General features: G+C 41.3%; 1 protein-coding gene across 2 annotated transcripts in view; it reads right to left on the bottom strand.

Annotated features, from left to right (window-relative positions):
- Rad51b (RAD51 paralog B) overlaps positions 1-16,180 on the bottom strand; it is a 541,809-nt gene that overhangs the window by 498,275 nt on the left and 27,354 nt on the right. For both annotated transcript variants that reach the window (XM_076550950.1, XM_042260850.2), the window contains exons 7-8: positions 10,350-10,469; positions 7,959-8,142 (exon numbers count right to left, since the gene is read on the bottom strand). In XM_076550950.1, coding sequence (XP_076407065.1) covers positions 7,959-8,142; positions 10,350-10,469 — 304 coding nt within the window. The remainder of the gene's footprint in view (positions 1-7,958; positions 8,143-10,349; positions 10,470-16,180) is intronic.

Below are 16,180 nucleotides of genomic sequence, written 5' to 3'. Positions count from 1 at the left end.
ATACTTCCCCATTCCATAGTCTGTTTCTCAGGTCATTGATGGCTATTTCATTTGCTGGGCAGAAGCTTTGAAGTCTGATACAGTCCCATTTTACTGTGTTTTGTTGCCCATGGTTTAGGAGTGAGGCATTACCGTAGCACTCTGTACAGAACACTGATGCTGAATTCTTACATTACAGTTTTTGATATAAAACTGTAGCTAACGGCATCTCAGAGGACTTTGAGCAGCTCAGAGCATTAGAGGAACAGAGTTTTCCAATCATCAGCCAACCTCTATGTTCAGTTGTAAAGAAGAAGGATGGACACCAAGCCCTAGTTTCCAGGTGATTTTGCACACTTTAGAAGCATTACTAGAGTGCTGTCCTTTCAAACAGCATAGGAATTAAATAAGCATTTAATTAAATATGCACTTCAGAAATTGTATAATTAAAAATATAAAATATCCTACAAATATGTATTGGATACCTACTTAACATGAGACACTTTTCAAGAGAGGTAGCTATGGCGAGTGTATAGTCCTGTTTTCAGGGGCTCAGACACAACCACACAAAAAGTTAATGACACTGTAAGGCATATACATCCTTTAAGTTTCAAAGAGAAGTTCACAATGTTTGTACTGCAATGGAAAGTGGAACTAGTTAGAAAGCAGAGGTAGACCAGCAGTCTACATGCACAGAAAAAGGCAAGACAGGAAGAATGTGCTGGAGCCAGAAAGAAGGGTCTTCCTGAGTGCCTTATCAGGAACGCAATCCATCAACAAATGTTCTGACCCAGTTATGAAGGATATACCGGACCAAAGACGTGAAAGTTCTTGGTCCTTATTGTGCTTACAGTCTGGTACTTGAATTATACATAATACCACACAATGCTTCTGAGCAGAGGATGTGGTCAGAGATAGACTTGGAGAAAGTTACATTGCACTGATGTGTATCACACCATTATCTAAGCAGGAAACTCAGAAACAAACCAACTAAATACTGAATAAAAACCCATGCTACAAGTGGCAAATGACATGTACTCAATTATATAATGCAGTCTAGAGTAAGTCACCTCATTTCACTGTATCCCTGTTCTCACTGGAAAACTAAAGGTCGCCACTCAGCCACAGCTTAAGATCTTCCACCGGAAAACACACAGCACGTGGGGGACTGGGGGACACGTGCAGGACAACCTTAGGGCTGCAATTTCCTTTCATTGCTGCCCTCTTCCTCAGTTTACCAAGTGCCGACCTCCAAAAGAGCACTCCTTTTCTGAATAAGGGAGAGACAGTACGGGTCAGGGTTAGTCTCGAGAAAGGCTTTCACAGGAAACTGAAGGTCCCCACTCTCCCGTTATTTTCTGTGTAATCTGTAGCCCCAATGACAGAATGGAGGTGCCACGCTTCTTACATATCAGTTAGAAACAGAAAAAGAGCAGTCGACAAGATCCTCACTCTATTCTCCGATATACCACAGAGAGCTATTTGTCTCTGCAGGTGACTTGTTTACAGAAGACTTAAGACAGAGACTATGTTTGTCTTCGTGACCTCACTGTGCCTCACACAGAGCTCTGGACACAATTACTAAGGATGAAATTAAAAAGGAAAAGAAGAAGAAAGTATGAAATATAAAGAAGTAGGAGATATGGGGTACAAGAGGTTTCAGGCAGTATTATATATTAGTATCTATCAACAAAACAGAGGAAGGGAACAATGAAAACTACAGCACAATTTGTCCTTATCATTTTAATACTGTACAAATATTAGGATAGAAAGTATACAAAGCATCTGAAATGAGGTAATTGCTAAAATTAATAATTAATGGCTGCCTTTCACAGAATGACCAAGTATTGGGTGAAGAACATTACAGACATCTCATTTAATCCCCGCACCTTTACAAGTCAGATAGTATACCCATTTTTCAAACAGGAAAACTAAGAGTTAGAGCCAGCATACACACTTACTCAAGGTCTTAATATAAGCAAGAGTAGACTATCACTCAAACTAACGTCTAAATCCAAAACTGTTGTGGGATAATCTTTTTGTATGCTCTAGAGATGTGTCTCTGCCTTCTGATTGGTTTAATAAAGAGCAGAATGGCAAATAGATGGGCAGGAGAGGATTTGCAGGACTTCTGGGGAGAGAGAGAACTGTGGGAGGAAGAGAGGTAGAGAGACACCCGTGACACTCTGAAGAAGTCAAACATAATGGTAAGAAGAGCGGTAACGGGGCCACGTGTTAGAACGTAGATGAATAAAGACAGGTTAATTTAAGTTATAAGAGCTAGTGGGGGGAAAGCCTAAGGTAAAGGCCAAGCTTTCAGAATAAATAAGTCTCCATGTCATTATCTGTGAGCTGGCAGCCCAAAGAAAAGTCAGACTACAAACAGCCAGTGCTATATTCTACCAGAACCCAGGGAGGTAGGACTGAGGTGGGGAAGCAGGCAGACACTGAATTTATTATGGAAATGGAGCCAGGAGAATTTGCTGAAAGATAAAAAGGGTGTTAAAAATAAGGAGGTATCAGATAGTATCTATAGAAGCAGATGGTCAAAGGGAGGAGAGCCAGTACCTCAAATGCACGTCCCCTTCTCCAGACACAGCCAGTACAGTGTTTTTATGAGTTTGCAGGCCAGCTAAGGCAAAGAAAACCACCCACTTTACCTCCTTTTTAAAAACTGCCTATTTTGCAATCATTTTAGATTTACCATAAAGTTGCAAAGAGAATACAGAGTTCTCTTCTCCCAGCTCCTCCTACCATCTCACTCACTTAGTACATCTCAGTACATCATCAAAGCTAGTGAATTAAGCTTGTTGGAACACTTTTAGCTACATCTTGCCCGTCTTAAACAGTTACCATTAAACTATCATAACATCGCTTTGGATCCCATCAATAGATAAAATTAAAATTTTATAAAAATATCAATATACAATAATAAAAATAGTTTTAAAAACATAAGCTCAGAGAAGATGTTACAGCTAAGGCTCCTTCTCTCTCCCCATCCTTTCTTTTCCCTTCCCTTGGCTATGACTTTTGAGAGACAGAGGGGTGGAATCAGCAAAGAAAAGCAAGACAAAGCGCAGGGAAACCAGGTAGAAGCTCCCAGTGTCCCCTCCCAGTGGCGCCACAGGATGTGCTTAACTGTCTCAACAACAGTGACGCAGGGCAACATGTGCAAAGTGGTTTTAATCAGGAAAGTTGGCTCAACCCTTAGTGTCCAGCATTTTTATTAGGGGTCAATCAGGAGGTATGCAGCACCCACTTAAATGACCTCAGCTAATCAGACTCCAGTCTCTAGAACAAAATCAATGCTTACCACAAACCACATTGCTTGCATAAACTGGTACCTGTGACCTCAACCCTCACACACACAAAAATACTTACTAGGTAGAATATCCCCAGGGCTTGAAGCTCATCTCCCAGGGTCCAGCCAAGGGCCAGGCCCCACGGGAAGACTTTTTTCTGGAAATGAGCTAGATTTGAGCAACTTGAGACAGTTGAGTTAGCCCTTCCTTCGCTGTGAGTGTGTTCTTGGGCTACCTGATTCATCCCACCACTGCATGAGGTGCCACCCTTCAGACCACGAATGCTACCTCGCCAATCACCTACTCATTAACCTGTACGCTGTTTCTAGCTTCTGACTTTAGCTGACAATAAAACCAAAGTTTCCCACATCAGAAAGAGCTACACAAAGGAAAGTGAAGATTTCCATGACTCCATTAGCTGATGGAGTAAAGGCTAATTACTACACAGTGAGTTTAAGGCCATGGACAGCAAGTGGAAGGCTGAAATAGCATGGTCTTCGGTGTGAGCAAACAGAAGGTCCACAGAGCCCTCCTCATCTCCAAGTCCGAGGTGTTTGTTCTCAGTGATTCCTATGAACAGTCAGATTGAACCCCAAAGACCTGATTTCCAGAAAAGTCACATAAAAAAGACACACGGTGTGAACTCTGACTCCAGTGTTTTAACACATCAAGGATTTATGATTTCTACCTCATAGAGCAATTTCATGAGACTCTCGAAAAATGTAAGCTCCAAACATTCATAAAAAGACTAAACAGCAAAATTGGACATATAAATCTATGCCACAAGTCAGAAACACAATATGAGAATTTTGTAATTAACAAAATCTTAATTATTTAATGAACTGCCCACTAATTTAATTTTTTAACATTTATTAGTTGTCAATGATAAGGTATGATCTTCAAGATTAAACCTACCTTGCATGATGAAACAGCTGAAGGTAAAAGAAAAGACTAATTCTGGCTCATATAAAGTTGGGTCATATTAATTTGAAGGGAAAAAAAATCTATGCCTTTTTCAAATAATAAAGTATTTAATCTTATTGTATTTTCTTCACTTAAAACAAAAAGTTTCTTCTTGTTGATGATCCTAAATCTAGATGCCTTTAAATAGCAAAATAAGAAATACACATATTTTCATTCATTTTTCTAAAGTTTTAAGCATAAAAACAGATATTATTATTTCAAAAGAAGCCTTGACAAGCAATAAGTTAGAGCTAGGCATAATCCCAAAAGCACAGAACCAAGAGCACAGAGGGCAACCATAGAAAACATGGCCACAGTCATGTCTTACAATAATCTGAATTTTAACACCTACAGGTGAAGAAAAAGCCACTCCTCCTAAAACAGAAAGGTGGGCTACTGTGAATGGTCTAATCATTACCTTTCACAAGAATGTCCTATTACCCTAACCTACGCCACCTACGCAACTCACGACGTGACATTACTGCTTTGCAGATGGTGGACAGAAGCAGCAGCAGACAGGTGGTACAACCACAGTCTCCACTGACTTTAGAAGGCAGCATCTAAATCCTTTCCTCATGTTATTTCCACAAAGCATCTATAAACACTTTTAGAATCTACTACTTCTTCCATTACCATCGTGAACATGCTTTAAAAACGATGCTCCCCACAGCAGCATGCCTCTCAGCTCCCCAAAGCTTCAGAGAGAAAAATTCCACCAGACTTCTGTAACTGTGCTTCTCAAGCCACAGTCTTCATGTATTCAAGTCTATAAAATTCTCTTGAGAATGTTTAATTTTATAACTCGAATCCTCTATAACATAATAATATGTGTGTTTCCAATAAAGTGGTGTCACTTAGAACCTCTTTGATGGTCGATGACTAGTGCAGACAAGAGCCATAACAGAATTAAAATATAAACACATGCATGTCCACATGAGGACCAAATGATGTCACCCTTCACAAACAAAAGGTTCTCTAGGAGCTCAAAAAATTGAGTCATCACATTAACTCATGGATGTTAAAATCAAAAGAAGCTATAACATAGGTTAATATATGCATATTATAAACCTATAAACCTATCAAGTTATCATCTATAACATTAAATTAGCATAATTATTTGTACAGCATTTTATTGATTACAAATGCAGCACAGCTGATGATTTACTTCGTAAGTATCATTTGTTATGAAGTATTATTCATATTTCATCATATTCCTGTGGTAATAACACTACAGTCAGCAATGGGGGTTCAAGAGAATGTCTGCGAGAGTAGGGTGCATGGCTTGAGTACGAGAAAACACCCATTCACCCAGCATTTGCTGTTGCCCTCAAAGGGGTGCAGAGGCCAACATGGAAGCAGTCAAAGGTTCTTGACCTTGACCATGAACAGCAAGCAGGCTGTAGAATTCCTTCACAGTTGAGCGTCCAGCGTCTCCCTACTCAAAGGCTGACACTACAAGTACCCCAAGCAAATGAGGGTCCCCAGAAGGCAGTGGACAGTGCCACTGGGGCGCCAAACGGCTTAATTTAATCAGGGACCACAGAAACAAACAAACACAAAAACAGCCTCATGCTTTGTGGAAGAAAAATATCTAAGCATTGAAATCGTTAATATTATGAAAAAAATTGCAAAATATAAAATAAATTTTAAAAGGAAAGGAAAGGAAACCTTGAACCTTTTGTACTGAGCAAATGTCAGGTCTAGCAAACAATGCTAGTCCTGGATTACTTGATTTAAAAAAAAATGGTAAAATATAAAAACAAATTAATGTTTTATAGACTATAAAGAAGAATTTTCGGCAAAGTACAAAAATGTAAAGCATCCCTTTCTTTGAGCTTGTAATTCTCTAATATGGAGTAACTCAGGCTGTCCATTCTGTTTTAAGTAACAGAACTGATAACTGAGCACAGAAACACAATTTGAATTATAAAATTCTTGCTCTAATAAAAATTCCTTAAATGGTGAAAAAGGGGGAGTCAGTGCCTTGAAGCAACACAAGAAAATACAAGAAACCATTAGATTTCTACGTTTCCTCCCCTCCACCCGCCCCTTTTTTTTGACAAGAGTCTCACTGTACAGCCTTGGCTGGCCTGGAATTCACTATGTAGGCAAGGCTGGCCTTGAACTCACAAGAGATCTGCCTGCCTCTGCCTTCTAGAATTAAAGGCATGCGCACCTCCTAACTCCATAGGATACTGGTTGTGCTTAGCGCAGCATCAGATCTGGAGTCCTGGGCCTAGGGAGAAGGATCTAGATTAGGGACTGACAATAACGATCATACGTCAGATCACAAGCATGTTCATGTTCTTTCAGAGTGCAGACACTGAGGAACTGCTGTTTCTGAGAGCTCTGCTAAAACAAAGAAAAGTAGAGTCCTTTTTCTTACTCAGAAAGGTGAATTATCTTAGTAAATTGCAAAGCATTCAGGCTATAATTGCTATTCAAAAAAAGAAAAGCAAGTTTTAAAGAGTGAATTTTTACATTTTACATGGGCTTAGGTCAAGCAATACTAAATTAATAAAATAAGTATGCAACTAATCTTAAATTTCCATTCAATTAAGTATCTCTTTGAAATATTCTTTATTTTTTTTCTAGTCTACTTAAATAGGAACAACAGAAATGCAAATATATCATTTTAAGCAGCTGTAAATTTTTAAAAGAAAACACTTCTCAAGATAAACTTTGCAGTGGCTGATTTTAACCTAAATTATGAGTTTTAGAGGCATTAAAATATGTAGAATGTACATGTATGACATCTACTCCCTGACTTCCTGCTTGGCTTTGCAAACAAAAGGCTGCATGGTGGCTCACATAATTTGTAATGTATTATTTTTGATACAAAGACCCAAAGTTTTAATCTCCCCCAAACAAATGACAATTATAAAGTCTCAAGCAAATTTTAATCTCAGGTTAAAGAGTTGCCTTGTCTGGATGGGACGTGGCTGAAACTGAAAAGCCCTGCAGTGTGTGGACCCAACACCTGTAACCCCAGCACTAAGGGAAGGCAGGAAGGTCTGGGGAGGACAGCCAGGGATGGACAGCAAGACTGTCTAGAAAAAGCAAAGGAAAGCCTAACAGTGCTCAGTGTTCCTGAGGCTGGGAAGCAGTTCAGCCCTCCCACATGCAGCAGCCGAGTGGGGAGGAACTTACTCTGCACTTGTCTGCTGTCAACTATGCACCACAAACCCAGACAGTTCCCCCGCAGACGTCCCGATCACAATGCCCACAACAGAAAGCCATTCCAACAGCTCTTTCAAGGTTTTCTTTCCAGGCACGGCTGACCTCTGCCCACCAGAAGCAAACCAGAACAGCGCTAAACACAGTAACATTTTGACGATGGAGCTGACAAAATCTACAGGGTACCCTGCCACTGCAAAGAGAGTTCACAGAAACAGATCCAGGCAACTCTGGGAGCTGCACTGCTTAACAGTGACCTCAGCATGACAGATGTGATCCGAAGCATCCAGAATGAGGACACAATGAGAAGGAATAAGGAAAGTGGTCATGGAAACTGTCCAAAACACTTCAATGTGACCCAGCGTCACGATATAAAAAGGGGAAATAATCTCAGCAGACAGAGTCACTTACGAAACCAGTTATCTGCTAGAGCAATCAAACTTGAAAAGGTCACCTGCTTGCTAGTCTTCTCTAAGTTTATTACTCGATCCTGTGAGGTCATGACCTTCAGAAAAAGAAGGAAAAGCAAACACTTACCGGGAGTGAAAATTCCTCAGCCAGGTACTTCAGTAAGGATGCTTCTTTGGCCAAGTACTTGTTCCTTTCCTGGATGTTGCCCTGAAGCTGCGAATCGAACTCCTTTCTGACCACAGAAGCAATGGAGTCAACAATCACAAGCTTAACTCCTTTGGAAATAATCTCCTCCTCCAAAGACTCAAGCCTAAGAAAGTAGAATTTATAAAATAGTGAACAAATTTAAGACATGATTTATTTCTTGGTCTTTCTTTTTAGAAGGAAGATGGAAGAACACTGTACTAGGGTTTGAGAGAAAAGCTAACCACAGGATGGGCAAGCTGTGAAACCTGGCAGCTTCTGGGGGGAGGGAGCTAGGGCAGAAGAGAGAACGTCATGCCCTTCGAGTCAGGGTCAGTGATGGAGGTCTACAGCATCTGTGAGGGCAAGGGAGGGTCAGAGAGAACACTAAGAACAAGCATGACTGGGAGTTTGTTGGTTGGTACCCAGAAAAGAGTAAGAAAGTGGGGAAAGGGAAAGTCATGCTCTTGGATTAGAACTCAGAAAAGCAAGCAGGCTGAACATGGAAGATCTGTAAGCAACTGCCAAGACATCATTTTTACAAAGAGTCAACAGGCTGGAGAGATGGCTCAATGGTTAAGAATACTTGTTACAGAGGACCAGGTTTGGCTGCCAGCACCCACATGGTGGTTCCAGGGGAGTCCTACCCCCTCTTCCAAGGGCATCAGGCATGCAAAGGGTGTACACACAAACATGTAGGCAAATATGCATATACATAAAATATAAAATAAATAAATCTAAAACAACAACACTAAAACATTAAAAAGGTTAATGAGCTTTAAAACGATAAGGCAGGCCTGGTGACACAGATCTGTAGGCCTCACTACTCAAGAAGCTGAAGAAAGAAGTTTGCAAGTTCAAGGCTAAACTGGGCTACAGTGGGAGTACAAAGCCAAACTGGGTAACGTAAGCATGATCCTGTCTCAAAATAAAACATTTAAAAAGGGCTGAGATGGAGCTCTTTGGTAAAGCACTTGCCTGATACACACTGGGCCCTAAGTTCAATCCTAGTAACTAGCGCGCGTGCGTGCACACACACACGGTGGTATTGTGTTCCCCAAAATATTGTGCACCCTAATAAACTTATCTGGGGTCAGAGAACAGACAGCCACTAGATACAGAGGCTAGAAAATGGTGGCACTCACACCTTTAATCATAGCATTCCAGAGGCAGAAATCCCTCTGGATCTCTGAGAGTTCAAGGTCACATTTGAAACAACCAGGCATGGTGACTCAAGCCTTTAATCCCAAGAAGTGAGCCTTTAACCCCAGGGAGTGGTGGCAGATAGCAGAAAGATATATAAGGCGTGAAGACCAGAAATTAGAAGCGTTTGGCTGGTTAAGCTTTTAGGCTTTTGAGCAGCAGTTCAGCTGAGATCCATTTGGATGAGGACTCAGAGGCTTCCAGTCTGAGGAAACAGGATCAGCTGAGGAACTGGCAAGGTGAGGAAGCTGTGGCTTGTTCTGCTTCTCTGATCTTCCAGCATTCACCCCAATAACTGATCTTAGGTTTGTTTTTATTAATAAGACTCTTTAAGATTCATGCTACACACACACACACACACACACACACACACACACACACTTCCCTAAGTTACAGTGGTGACATAAAATCCAGCACTCCTCTCATATTGCATTCTTATGGAAACAGAGAGAGTGTTTTCATGTTGTCCTACAATTCTATAAAAGCTGTAATTTTAAAGTAAAACTACTTGTGGTGGCCAGTCTCCAAAATGGCCTCCTCTCCTCTTCTTCCCATGTCCTGGCCTGTCACATCTCTGTGTGAATGAATATACCCTCCCTGTGCGTATATGCCCTCCCACGCGGTACAAGAGTTGGGCTGTGTGACCAAAGCTTTGACAACACAGTGGTACTCTTGTTCCAGACAGTAGGCACAAAGACCACAACTCCCACATGTAAGAAAGCAGGCCTTCCAACGTCCCAGGAGTGAGGCTGGAAACAGGTGCCAGGCCCGCTGAGCCATGAGACGGCTCCAGTCCTGGACAACTGCAGGGCAGGACACCCAGCTCGGCCACTCCCAGGTGCCCAGACCCCAGAAAATACGTATTTGTTGTTTTAAGCTGCTACATTTTGAGGTAATTTGCTAACAAAACAACACATAATTAATAAACCACTTAGATTCTAAAATATTCATTTAAATGGTTTTTTTTCCATTTTAAAGAAACATTTCAAAAAACTACAACAAATAAAGAGTACAGAATAAGTATTTCCTTAATTCTATTATATAAGAATTCTTTACTTAGAAACTGAAAATATGAAGAAGAAAAAAAACCTTCAAAGCATTACAAAAACATCAAAATCTGAAACTGCCTACCTCTGTAGAACTCCCTCACAGGTAAGCTCCCGGTGAAGACGAACTTTACTGCTCATCAGAAGCAGTTTTTCTTCAGTGTTAAAATAGAGTGGAAAACGGGATTCTGCGATCTCTACCAGTCTATGGAGGAAAGGGAAAAGAATGCAAGAGAAAAACGGTGAATACTGAAGCCACACTGCTAAGTCTCCATTCTACACGGGAAATCCCTAAGCCTTTCCACCCGCCAGGTGTAGGCTGCAAACCCAGGCTGGAATGCACGTGACCTCTGCACGCATCGGCAGAGGTCAGCTGTCAACAGAAGCCAACAAGGGCTCTGGGTCTCCCCAAACTTCCAACAAGCAACATGTCTCCAAGATTTCATTTTCGGGAAATAATATGTTTACAGGAACATTTTCGTCTAGCAGCTAAATTAACATATTTGAAATTAGAAAAAGCTTTCAGGGGTTGGGGATTTAGCTCAGTGGTAGAGCGCTTGCCTAGCAAGCACAAGGCCCTGGGTTCAGTCCTCAGCTCCAGAAAAAAAAAGAAAAGAAAAAGAAAAAGCTTTCAGTTGCTTGAATGAACAAAGTCTATTTCAATAAATATAGTATATTATCTTAATGACAACTTTTATCTAAGTTGGCATTTCTCATTCCAGAAAAACATGTTTTCTCAATTAAAATTTAGTGCTATCTAGCAGTTCCTTGGAAAACAGAAAATTATTATTTAAACAAGTACATGTTATTCAGTGACTTCTCAGTAAACAAAAAGTTATTTTTTAAATACTGAATTCAGACCCCAGGGCTAAATATAATATGGGGGCAGGTCAAGTGAAGAGTGATAAATCAAAACAGAAATGATAGCATGAGGCACACGAGGAATAAAAGCATTACTAGAAATTACAAATGTATAGGATTTAAAAGTCAAAAACAAAACTCAGGTTATAACTGTATCCCAGTTAAAATGACATTTGTCAGCCCTTCTTAGTCACCCAGGGGACCTGGAACAGAAACTGTAAACACTGGGCCATCCCATACTCGACGTTCAAGTCAGAAACACAGAAGTACAAAAGATCAGGGTCCACACAGTTACAGGGTTCTGAGAAGAGGCTGAGAACTTCAAGTAGATAAACAAAACAAATCCCTTAAATATGCTACAATCAGAAGCAAGGGTGGGGGACCTAAAACAGGAAAAAGAAGAGAAAAATAAAAACCATCAATGACCTTTTAAGTGTATTTTCAGTAAACCGAAAGGAAAAATATACAATTTGGTTCAATAAGACAAGATTCCAAATGCTTCAAGAGAACAACTACTATTTAAAGAGGTTTTCAAGGGAGGAGAGCTTGGCAGAGGCAGAGGGGCGCAAGGAAGAAGGACAGGAAGTAAGGAAAGCAGAGAAATGATATGGCATTGGGCAAGTCGGGAAGGTTTGTCAGAACCGTAGTAATTATCATTATTATTGTTGTTATTGTTATTATTATTCAACTATGCAGTAAGCTCAGCACTCAGTGTGTGGACAGGAGTTACAGTTGTTCACATTTGCCATGCTGAATAACTATACTGAAGAGTCAGCAACATACCAATCAATGTTACAACTTCCTATAGGTTTCCCCAAATAATTTTTATTTTAGGAAACTTTTTAAAAAATAAAAATCAAAGCTAAATATAAATTAAGTTTTCTGCATGCCTGGTATTAATCCCACTAATCTCCCAGTGGTCTGTGACAATCTTCACAAGACCTTGTTTTTCAGGGGAGGCAAAAGAAAAAAAATCTCTTTTCCTCCAACATAGACACGGAAAGTTTGGAAACAGTGCCACCTACTGGTGATCTTTTAATAACCGCATTCCTTTGAAAAGATTCATTTATAATTCATTCAGTAAGTCAGGCTTGATGGTGCACGCTTTAATCCCAGCACTCGGGAGGCAGAGACAGGAGGATCTCTGTGAGTATGAGGCCAGCCTGGGCTACAGAGTAACTTCCAGGACAGCCAGGACTACACACAGAAACCCTGTCTCAAAAAACCAAAAACTAATAAGAGAAAATACAATTCATTCATTCAAGATTGACTGAGGACCTACACCCTGTGCCAGGCACTACTGTAAGTACTGAGCATATGGCATTACAACATCTCAAAAGAGGAAATGAGGAACACAGGGAGAAAGGAAGAAGCTACATTCTCGGTGTGCTGTCTAGATTTATGTCAACTTGACACAAACTATAGTCATCTGAGAGGAGGAAACCTCGACTGAGAAAATGCCTCCAAATGACTGGGCTGTGGGCAAGCCTGCAGAGCATTTTCTTAATTAGTGATTGATGGGGGAAGGCCCAGCCTATTGTGAGTGGGGCCATCCCTGGACTAGAGGTCCCGGGTTCCATAAGAAAGCAGGCTGAGCAAGCCATGGCAAGCCAGTAAGCAGCAACCCTCCATGGCCTCTGCACCAGCTCCTGCCTCCAGGTTCCTGCCCTGTTTGAGTTCCTGTCCTGACTTCCTTTGATGATGACCAGTGTTGCAGAAGTGTAAGCCCATTAACCCTTTCCTCCCCAGCTTGCTTTTTGGTCATGTGTTTCATCTAACTAAGACACTCCGGAAGGAGAGAAAAGCAAATAAACATGTTGGAGGCCAGCTACAGCACTCTAAAGAGCACTGGAGTAAAATGAGGAAACAGAAGGCGAAAACAAGTGGCATTTCGTGCAGAGCTGTGCAGACATTTGAACAAAGATTAGAGAGGAGTAAGTGAAGCATGCACTGTCTGGAAGAACAGAACTGCTGCAGATATGACCCCCTGCAGCACCGGCAGAGGAAGAGGTAAAGCAGTTGGAACACAGGAGCAGGGGAAGGTTAAAAGAAAGCCAGAGAAGCAGCTAGAGATCAAGGTCCCCTCAGAGCCTCAGATCTATGGTCATCTGTTTGGAGTTTATTAAGAAAAACGAAAAGTCTAGGAGCAGAACTGACATCAGGTTTACTTTTTTAACAGTCCGTTACGTTAACCATTCAGCCACCACATCCCAGTAGGTTTCTTCAAAATTTTTAAAAATACAAATAAAAAAATAAAAAGACTGCTGGGGGGGGGTGGCTTAGTGCTAGAAAGCACTTGCTGCTCTCTCAGAAGATGAAATTCATTTCCCAACGCCCAGGTGGTGGCTCAAAACCATCCTTAACTCCAGATCTGGGCTGGGGGCTGCCACCCTCTTCTGACCTCCACTGCATCAGGCACACACGTTGCTCCTACATGCAAAACATTGATACATGCAAGATACAAAATAATAAATAAATCTCTCTTTGTTTTTAAGTGTGCTCTAGAGTCTGGGAGATGGTTCAGCAGGCAGGAATGCTTCTGTAGAAGCATGAGGCCCTGAGTTCAAATCCCCGCTATGGAGGCAGAGACTGGAGGATGGCTGAGGCTTGAGGGCTGCTAGCCTAGCTCCAAGTTCAGGGAGAAACCCTGTCTCAAGGGAATTAGGGAAAGGATGGTACATCAGGACACCAACATCCTCCTCTGTCCTCCATAATCAGGCACAAGCACACACTCCTACAGAGAGAGAGAGAGAGAGAGAGAGAGAGAGAGAGAGAGAGAGAGAGAGAGAGAGAGAGAGAGATTGCTTTAGATGTCAGAAGGAGAAAAGGCTATAGAAAGGGTAGGGGGGAAAACAAAATGAATAAATATTTCAGTCCACACAAGAAATGATGGTGACCTGACCTAGGGAAATAATACCTCAGATAATTAGAGTACCTGGATTTAAAGCATAATTCAAAGGGGGAGCAGGAAGAACTCGATTGATTGGATGAATATCTAGAAGAATGGGGATTCAGTCAGGAGTTTAGTTATTGGTGTTCTTCCTGTGTTCTATTTTTTTTAGGGGGGAATCCAGAATTCATCTTCAGATATATCAAGTTATCCACATATGTAAACATAACTATAACATGCTATTAGGTCACGTGGCAAATATATATGAATCTGGGGTTGAGGGAAAGCTCAGAACATGAACCCATGACCCTTGTGCCAATCAAGAATCCTGTTAAAATCATGAGATTGGAAACCAGGGACTGAGGACAGACAGAGGAGGAACAAGATCCCAAACCTGAGTTCTAGGGTTCCCCAAGGCTCAGAAGTTGAAACACTGAGGAGGACGCACCAACACACTAAAGAGGTAGTCCAAAGACAGGGATTGAATCAAGAGAGACTGACCGCTTCTGAGAAGCCACCCAAAGGAACAACTGCTCAAGAGGGGAGAAATCAACAGGGCTACATGTGTACAAGACTACACACATGCTGGTTCCATGACGGACTAAAAAGTCCTACTTTCTAGTGATGTCACAGCTGACATGCTATCCACGGACAACACATTTTTCATGGGTTTATAGTAATATTGTTATACACAGACTCACTTTGTTAATCAGCCATGCAAAAGCACAGTATGTACAATTATGCATAGTATCCAACACTTGGTAATGACAATGGACAGCTATGATTCTGGTTGTGTTTACTCCGCTAGCAATCATTACTGTAGCATTTTTAAGTTCTGTAAAACACAGTGCAGCAGCTTCATATTATTTCTGCTCACCATGTCTCTTGACTGTATACAGAGGCCATATCATGACAAGCACACACTATGTACTGTACAGTGTACGGACACTGTAACAGAATCACAGGATGAATTGTCCAGTCATAGAGTTCTCAGACCATACCACCACCATTAAGCAACGCATGGCTGTGTTTTAAATACCACTGAGTTAAAGTTTTGAAAATCAATTTCACTCTAGGACTAGGAGATAAAGCCAGGATGGAATGAATTCAAAACAAACTAACAGGGAGATTTTTACTTCTGTGCACAAAAGATTAACTGGCTTGGGAATGGCCCTGATAGCCTCAACAACTGGAAAAGCAGACAAAATATCTGAAATCACCGTTTCACACACTGAACAATAGTTCAAAACTGACGCTCATGAGAAAGGAAACTAATAAAGGAACCTGAAGTGTGTCCCAGGCTCACACCAGAGGCACTTTCCATTCTACAAAACAAAAAAGGGAAGCCAAAGCAAGGCTGGTGGGACCTGAGTGAAGATGAGATCAGAGTTTGGGAAAGCCAAGCTGGTAGGACTCAAGGGCAGAAAAGAGGAGGTGTGAGGTCTGGCGGGGACTTGTGGATCGGTACACTCCAGAACTAATACACATAATGGATGGAAGGAAACTACTCAGGAGGGACCAGGAGACAACACAGAGACTAAACACTTCCCAGAACCCACACACAATGAGAACAGTGCAAGTTCCCACGTCAACAAGGAGTGCAGAGATCTCATTATACCCTAAGCAACCGGCGGAGCCCTCACAGGGCTTCACAGTACTGAGGCTCCATCATTCTCAAAGACCACTTGGGATCTGCTGTAACAAATGTGAAGGGCCAGCTTGAAAATAATCAAAATAATCTTAACTGTATATTAAAACAAAAATCTAACACTCTAAAGCTGTATATTTAAGTCCAGCATCTAACATAATATGTCTAACAACCAATTTAGCAATTATTAAGAAAGGGGCTGGAGAGGTGGCTCAGCAGTTAAGAGCACTGGCTGCTCTTCCCAAGGACTCGGTTTCAACCCAGCGCACACATGCGGGCTCACATTCATACACATAAAATACAAAATAACAAATCTCTTTTTTAAAGTCTGCTCTAGAGTTGAACCAAAGGACTCAGTTTCAACCCAGAACCCACATGAAAGCTCACAGCTTTCTGTAACTCCAGTTCCAGGGGATCCAATGCCCTCTTCTGGCCTCTGTGGGCACCAAGGACTGTTGCACAGATGTACACATGCAGGCAAGCACTCATACACAGAAAAATTTAAAATGTTTAATTA

This window comes from Peromyscus maniculatus, chromosome 14, assembly GCF_049852395.1.
Source record: "Peromyscus maniculatus bairdii isolate BWxNUB_F1_BW_parent chromosome 14, HU_Pman_BW_mat_3.1, whole genome shotgun sequence".
NCBI lineage: Eukaryota > Metazoa > Chordata > Mammalia > Rodentia > Cricetidae > Peromyscus > Peromyscus maniculatus.
The sequence above is the reverse complement of the archived record's forward strand: the minus strand, read 5'-3'. Positions and strand labels throughout refer to the sequence as shown.